Source organism: Phalaenopsis equestris, unplaced genomic scaffold (genome assembly GCF_001263595.1).
Source record: "Phalaenopsis equestris unplaced genomic scaffold, ASM126359v1 Scaffold000002, whole genome shotgun sequence".
NCBI lineage: Eukaryota > Viridiplantae > Streptophyta > Magnoliopsida > Asparagales > Orchidaceae > Phalaenopsis > Phalaenopsis equestris.
Genome location: NW_018164444.1, coordinates 24,646,938 through 24,655,526, shown reverse-complemented (window position 1 = coordinate 24,655,526; position 8,589 = coordinate 24,646,938). Strand labels below are relative to the sequence as shown.

Here is an 8,589-nt window from a genome sequence, read left to right as displayed (position 1 = left end):
TGTGTGTGTGTGTGTGTGTGTGTGTGTGTGTGTGTGTGTGTGTCTGTGTGTGTAATACTGGTTAAAAAGGATATACAGACTGCAACTTTCGGTTATCCCTTCCCCCTGTTTTCCTTCTTTGTCTTTCCTGAAGCAAGTACCACGCCAATTTCCAGACGAGGTAACATCTTATGCAAACACTATGGATCCACGCCACTACCTCCCCCTTGAGGAAAAACAGTCATTTCAATGGAATAGTTGAAATGCCGCTTATGGATTGAGCTTCAATCAAGCTTGTTTGATAATCATTTTAAGAAAATTTAGATACCAAATAATTTCTTTTTGATTGAGATGTCAATTTATATGAAATAAATAAAAATCTATTCATTCAGATTTCGTTTCTACTTCCAAAATAGTAGCCAATATACTCACTAAGGAGCTTGACAACTACAGCAGGAAAGTTACCACTAGGTATTAAAGTCAAATCGAACTCCTTCAAACAAAGTTCAATACAAGTTGATCTTCTATATACACACGACTACTATCATTCAAGCATTACTCTTCTGGCCGTCTTCTCTAAACCAGAAATTACTTATAAATCTAAATAAGTCAACCGCATAAACAAAATATGACAATAATTAACCTAAGATATCTCATACGAAAATATCTTCCAAGCAAGACGAAATTAAAAAAAATCTCATAAAAAAAGCTTGCTCCAATAGATGTTACATATAAAGCAGTTGTGGCTCCAAGTAAAAGTTTAAGCCATAATATATAGGTCATTCAAAAAGTAAGCATCCGAGGGTTAGAAAGAATCAATGGCCATTGTTCCTATGAATATAGACCGGATGGGTTGCATCATGGTCGGGCTCAGAATTAGATGAGTAACCACTGGAAGCAATTAAAAACACAAGCTTTGCACAGAAACAGAAAAAAAAGAAGCTTCTTAGGAGCCCACATCATTCAGAGAGCTTCTCACGTTCAAAATATCCAGGATGAAATAAATGTAACTGAACACTTCTTGTCCTGCATTTTTACAGGTAAGATCACAAGCTGGTTTTGGGTTGCATCATGTTAATTGGGACAACCAATGGTTGCTCCTTAAGTTTTAGCGACAGGTTATAAAGTCAGATCACTTCTAAATAAGGTATAGTTTTGCCCCACCTCTCACAATCCCACAATATCACAACAACAACAACAAAGCCTTAATCCCAAAACGTGGGGTCAGCTACATGAATCCTTTTTCTTCATTGAGTCCTATTTAGTATCATATTTTCATTTAGTTTTAAAAAAATTAAGATCATTCTTTTATACAATAAACCCAAGTCTTCCTAGGTCTACCTCTGCCTTTCTTAACATAAGTCAAATGTAAAACATCTACTCTCCTAATCGGATCATCAGATGGTCGACGTTTAATGTGACCAAACCCCCTAAGACGAGCCTCTCTAATTTTTTCCGTCACTGGAGCTACACCGACCCTTCCACAAAGATATTCATTTCGCATTTTGTCTCTAAGTGTAAAGCCACTCATCCACCTAATCATTTTCATCTTGGCAACACTTAACTTAGTATTATGCTTCTCTTTTAAGGGCCAACATTCAGTGCCATAGAGCTCTCAACACCATCTTATAAAATTTTCTTTTCAGTCTAAGTGGTACTTTTCGATCATACAAAAGGCCCGAAGCATTCCTCCACTTCAACCAACCAACTTGAATTATACTATTAACATCCCCCATCTATATCACCATCGCTTTAAGCAACAGACCCGAGATATAAATATCATTCACATATTTTAATAATATGATCACCCACAATACCATACAACCAATAAAAATGCAAACTACAGAGTAGGTCTCTAGAAGAAGCCTTTCCAAGATCAAAGCAGAAAGAATTGGACTGGTCATCAGACAATAGAGTCAAAATTTCACTTTAAAGCAATCACAACTATCTCCACAAATAACCAAATTTTGCAAGGCATTGTCCTCTTCAACTTGGATTTCTATTCAGTTAATTTGCGAGGATATTATAAATATGGATAGTACTTGTATTATTAAATTCAAATAAAAACTAATATGCAAAACGAATAGTTCAAAAAGATGAACAAACAGTTATAAAAGCATGAAAGTATGAAAGAGTAGTTATCACTGATAACGTGAATTCGCTTATAGACTCCAGTAAGATGTGTAATGAAAAGATTCATATTAGCCATGAAATAGGTGACAAAACCATGAAAGAGAAATAATACTTGATTTTCCAATAGCATTCAATCATGCAAAAAACCAACACATAAAAAATTGAGGACTTTCATATTTTTAAAAGTCGATCATCATAATCATTATCACCATTAGTGTTCTAGCAATTCATAATAGATGATATTAGTTAGAAGGCTAAGAACACAAGGATACTTAATGGGCTAGGCTAGCCGTTTAACCCATATGCCAAGCTCCCCAATCTTTAAAAGTCTAAATAGGTTAGCTGTGTATCTATAATAATAAATACGTTGGCTCTAATGGGCCCAGAGGTTATTTTATCATTTAGCCTAAAAAACAATATTTAAAAGCAAGAAAAAAGTTTATTTACATTGACATCCTGAAAAGTAGAAAAGAAAGGCATAGTAGACATTTTTTAATATAATAGCACATCAAAAAAGATTGCACCAGCAAATGAATACTGAATATACTAAACATCCATGCAAAGCATTTAGTTTCCTTGATAACTATTGGATTTACCACGCATTGTTAATCAATCACTAGTTTTATATCTATTTGAAAGAGCATAGCTTTGTGTTCATTAAAAACATTACCTAGAGTATATTAAGTTTTGCATTATTTAGGATATAAATTTCAATTGTCAATTTATCGAGCAAAATTGTTGGACCTATATATAGACATCCCCAAATCTCATATTTGGTCCTATTTCCATCCAACAGGAATGCAAATACTATGGTTATCAATCTGCTTCTATGACGACTCGGTTGCATCATAAGAAGGCATCCTCGGCTTCCTGCAAGTTTTCCTCTGCTTCGATTGCATCCTGCGAAGGCCTCGTCGACATCCTTCAAGTCTTCCACCGCTTCAACTACTTCCCACGAAGCCATCGTCTGCTTCCTACGAGTCTTCCTGCAATTCAAACAGTGCCATCTACATCGACTTTGCCTTCGTTTCATATGCTTCGTTGGCCTTATCTGTGTCGACGAGATTATATGTATCCTACTAGGTATGCATTGTTGGTTGTTGAGCTCTGATTTGTTGTTGTGTTATGCTCGATCTGCATCTACTTCCTCGCTTTGTTGAGATTAATTTGCTTTCTTTTTATTTGGAGATTGTTGAACAGAGAGCTGTGGAGTTATTTGTCTTTGATTGCTTTGGTAGTTCACCATTCAGTATTTAATGACATTGCTTATGACTGGTGAACACAAACATCTTGTGTAGGTTTGGTGTCATAAGTGGCTAAAATTGTGGATGAAAAAATAAATCGCATCAATTATTTTTACTGAGAAAAAACTGTGAGACTCTATTTAAAAAGTATTTTTTAAGAGAGTCACATCATTGATAACCCTCAAGCTGAGACTGAGTTGAATTATTCTGAGTGACTTAGAATGGATGCTCAGTTTTTTATACAAATACGAAATTTTATCGAACCTGATTAATCTGATCACATTACTCATTGCGACTATATTAAAGATGTGATGGAGGAATTGGCATTTGTGTTTTCTAAGAGAGCAAATATTTGTTGAATATTTGACATTAAGAAATTTTATCAGGTTGAACAATAGGGTCAATCATTTAACACATATCACATGCACTTTAAACATGTATGTAAAAAATTGAACGCACTACTGCCCTTTAGTACTGATGTCTAGATTCAGCAAGCTGAAAGAAAATAGATGGCTATCATGTGCTTTCAAGTTGGCCTCAACTCTCAGTATGATGGTGTTAAAACATGGATCTTATATGATCATGGATGTACTACTTTGAAGGAAGTTTACACTAGAGTACTGAGTACGATTGGGAATTCTCCAGCCCCATTTGTAGAACAACTAGTACTCATACTAGTCAGAAAAATACAAACATTATTATCTTCCACCTTCTAGGCGAGCTCCATCGTCTCCTTCAATCCCCACAGTCTCAATAGTTGAAGTGTTTCTCGTAAGTCAAGCTTTAGACCATTCATGAAGTTCCCTTCCAATCATGCTTCAAAAGTCCCCTTATGTTGTTTGAACCATATCTCGAATATCTCAACATATTCCATGACAATCCCCTCCAGAATCAAAGCAAGAATTGCTCGCGTAAGTCTCCTTCCTAAATTTATCAATATTCCAACAAGCAATCCTTAAATTCATTTCACTGATGGATCGAATATCTAGCCTCTCTCAACTTAAACCATGCTAGAATTTTCCTCTACAAATAAAGTCATGTCGTGATGAGCTTCTCCTCCTCATTTAGCCCATTCAAAGCGAAGCACTGCTTCACCCATTACACCCACTCCTGTGTGTCTTCCTCCTCGAAGATCGGCATCTTCAACTTCCTAACTCTAGCGTCACCATCCCAACTTCCTCTCCCTCCGATGTTTCCCCCCATGTATTTAGGGTAAAACTCCCTCCTTAGATCATTAGACAAACCCCATTCTAGTTTCTATCCATCCTTTTTTTCAGTTCTCCCCACCCCCTGCATATCTCCTACATATTTCGACCAAATCCTACACATCAAAAATCTCTAATTCATCCCCCCATCGGAGCCCTAAGTGGGAATTCTTGATGGTGGATGCTTCCTCTTGATGTTCCTCACATTTGATCACTTTTCCATTTGATATGGCCACAGATTCTCCTATTAAATCTTACTTAGGGTTTGCAAATTGAGTCGACGATAGGGTTTTGGATTACATCTCAATAAATTTTCTTACCATCTCCTCCAAGTTCTCAAATTGGTTGTAAGTGAAGATATATAATTCCTCTATCCCAGATTTAAGCTTTCATACCTCTCCTTCCAATCTTTCTTCCAAAGCATCAACTTTTCTTATCATTTTTCCAAGATCTTAGTGAGTCTGACTTCGAATAGGTGTACTTGACCCCGCCTATGATCCCTTCATTAGCCTCTAAGCTATCTTAGATAGCTACTGTTTAAGAGGCTAGGTAACAAAAGTGGCGTTGTATGCTGTGATCCTTCCCAACTAGCTTGAATTATGGTTGTTTCATGATATTTGGTCAAGAAGGAAAACCAATCATTTGCGTCCCAGATAGCTCTTTCCGCGATAGTATTGCATGCATCCCGTTGTGTGTGTCTCAGCTAGTTCATTCTACGACTGTATTGGACGTCACGCTCTAATCCGATCCTATCGTTGTTTCACAGCTAGCTCTCATCGCATTGTATTGAGACTGTTATATGATCTTGTCGCCATGCGTACGCGATCCAATCTACTTCACAGCTCTTATCATGATGTGTTGCGTAATTTCCTATATATATGTAATACATGGTCATGAAGTAATTGTGTCTCGTGATATCCAAATGGGCGGAGACCTTTAAGCCACTATCTTTTTCTTCCCAACAAAGCTGCAACTCTACTTCTGTGAGTTGATATCCCTTCTTCACTTCCTAGATTCCCAGATCGATGCTCTAATATAAATTTGGTACAATCTAAGAAGATTTTTTCTACAAAACTTAAGGCAAATGAATATTTAATTGCAATAATTTCAAATAACTCAACATGAATACATAAAATGAGCACCTACAATTTGAAAGGTAAACGATCTCTCCTGAATCTTACAATTTGAGAGGTAGGAAATATCTCCCGACCAACCCAAAGACTCGATAGACAATCTCAAGCATTCCCCCTAACCCTACACAAATTAGTCTATTTATACTAAACAATAATAAATAACACAAGATTAAATTGCCCTCACAAAGGACTAAATTGCCCTTAATTATTCATGTAACAGTGTTTTCACAAAACATAAGTCTCAAGACGGATGAAGATGTAAGCCACAAAACAAAAGTAACTAAATAAATAACTCATAAAAAATTAAAAAAATTATTCATAAAAAAGCCATAGATCATTGATAGATTTTCTTTGTTCATCATCAAAAGCCTTAGGGGGTGTTTGGTAACACTTTTAAATAGATTTAAGCTAAATCCAGCCAAACACAAAAAAAGGAAAACTAAATCCAACTCTTCATTAAATCTCTTTCTCCCTCGATCTGTCACCTATGCGATGTAAATTCTAATTTATTAAGTTCGGCTATGAAGTAGATTACAAGGATTTATTCCGCCGTGCTCGCATGCTCCATCTTCGTCACGAGAACCAGGATTTAACGGATTTGATAAATCATGTTTAACAAAAATCTACAGCTGCTACCAAACACCCCCTCAAAATACATGATGTGAAAAATTCAGCAAATCTCAATTTCAAATATTAACTTAAAGTGAAAGTGTGCAACTTTTTAAATCAATTGTTCAAACCTTATTCAAATCAAAATTGAATAAGAATTAAACATGGTTCCAACATGTTTGAAATCAGGTTCTAACCATATTTGGAATCATATAGAAAATAGTTTGTTCAAGCCATGTTTTAACCTTGTTCGAATTCAGATTAGATTTGAATATGAGTCAAATCATGTTCAATCATAAATTGAATAAAATTCGATCATGTTATAATACATTTAGATTATATAAGTTCGAACACAATTTCTAACACCTTCTAAAAAATCATTGCAGGCACGTGACTCAAATGCCTAATGACATAAAGCATGGAGGGATATGCCTTAAATAAAAAATGTATAAGTCTCTGGGGATTCTTCATGTGCCTGATAAAAAGACAAAACTTGAGACATGTGCCTCAATGCTTTTTAAATCATACCACAAGGACTAATGATTACAGTGATTAAAATTTTTATTTAGTGTCCAATTTATACATGTCATTGTAAACTCAAGAAATAAAAATACAAAGGACCGCTGCAATCAACACCATGTTTTAACAAACTCACCAATGAAGAAGAGCATACTACTAGTCTTTATGCTTCGTTGCCTAAAGCATATCGAAATATTTATAGCAAATAAATAGAAAAAACAGTATGCTAAATGTCTATAGAGTTCATGAGCCACGCCTGATGCAAAATTAGACAGATTTGTGTTCATGTATGACAAATATACCATCATTATACAAATATAATTCACAAAAAAAAGATCATGAACAAAACAAGTTCACTTTGATATCCTGTTACTATAATAGTAAATATTACTCTGAATTAAGACATATAGCACATTAATTTTGTTTGATCCATAAGCATACTTCAATCATAACGCTAACTTCTACAATTTTTTTATACACTAACAAAGCTTCATTATTTCCTATTTCATGACAAAAAAATGTAACATAAGTTGTCAGATCGACAATTATGAAATGAAAATCAGAGAAAACGTTACTGTGCTGTCTTAGATAAGAAAAATGGAAGGGCTGACTAAATGTAGGATATGATCAAGACATCAGGATATCCCTATCCAGAAGATATTAATCAAGAAGGTTGTGTTTGTTGTGTTACTACTGTCATAGTTGTTCAGGATATTGATAATATAAGAGAAAGCCCAAACAAAATACTAGGTATCCCATTTTTACATTAATACTAAATCGAAACAATTGGAATAAGTTAACAACTTATTACTAAATCATGGATGCATTTCATTAAACCAAGCTACCCAAAATAATAACACGCTTTAGTTTTGGAATAACAGTAACCTTAAGTAATTCTTTTCCAAAAAAGGAAAAAGAAAAAGGAGTTCAGAGAAATACCTTAATGGATTGCATGAACTCTCGGCAATGACCAGCGAGCACTTCTATCCTGGGACCGGTCGAATTAGCAAGCTCATCCATCACCGATCCAGCGAGCTCCAGCACACGAACAATCCTCTGAAATGATATTTCAAAAGCAAAGCAGCGGCACAGTGTAAATGGCCAAAGGAAGAATTAGTTATCTGACCTTGTCGACATGATTAAGGCGCTGCAATGACGTAGACTGGTCCTGATGACTCATCTTTAGGGTGTCGATAAAAAGTCCTTGCAAATTCTGCACGGCACATAAAACCCTAGGAGATACGTCAAGGAGCCGAATCGCGCCCGATCAGGGATCGATGACTAACCTGTTAACTAGACGAGCGCGAGTGAGCCGGACATAGAGCTGACTTCAGGGAATCGGCCTCATGAAAAAATGGGGATTTTGGAAAAGATGCTGGGAGGAGCGAATCCAGAGGAGAATCAAATCGGAGTCGACGCCAGGACAGATGCCGGGTCTGTTCCCTCTAGTTGGCTAAACTCGAAATAAATGTCGGAGGTTGATGGCAATTTGAGTTGCATAAATTTTTTTTAGCCAAAGCAGCTGGATTCTAAATGATCCGATTTTTAGCCACCTTCAAGTCACAATTTCTATTATATCAGGATTCTTAAGGTAGAGCTATGTTCGGAGTCGAATGTAATTACACCACGTGGAGATGACAGAAAAATAAAAATAGCGCAGGAGAATATTCTCTATATGTTATTCTGCATTATTCAGGTGTTATTATGGTGGTATTCATGTGTTATTGTGTTCTAAGAATATTCATGGTCTTATAATAACACAATAAT

General features: G+C 35.7%; 1 protein-coding gene across 1 annotated transcript in view; it reads right to left on the bottom strand.

Annotated features, from left to right (window-relative positions):
- LOC110031766 (mediator of RNA polymerase II transcription subunit 11) overlaps positions 1–8,355 on the bottom strand; it is a 19,571-nt gene extending 11,216 nt beyond the window's left edge. Inside the window, exons 1-3 of the mRNA XM_020735153.1 lie at positions 8,109–8,355; positions 7,949–8,035; positions 7,762–7,878 (exon numbers count right to left, since the gene is read on the bottom strand). Coding sequence (XP_020590812.1) covers positions 7,762–7,878; positions 7,949–8,002 — 171 coding nt within the window. The 5' untranslated portion in view covers positions 8,003–8,035; positions 8,109–8,355. The remainder of the gene's footprint in view (positions 1–7,761; positions 7,879–7,948; positions 8,036–8,108) is intronic.
- Positions 8,356–8,589: the final 234 nt, after the last annotated feature.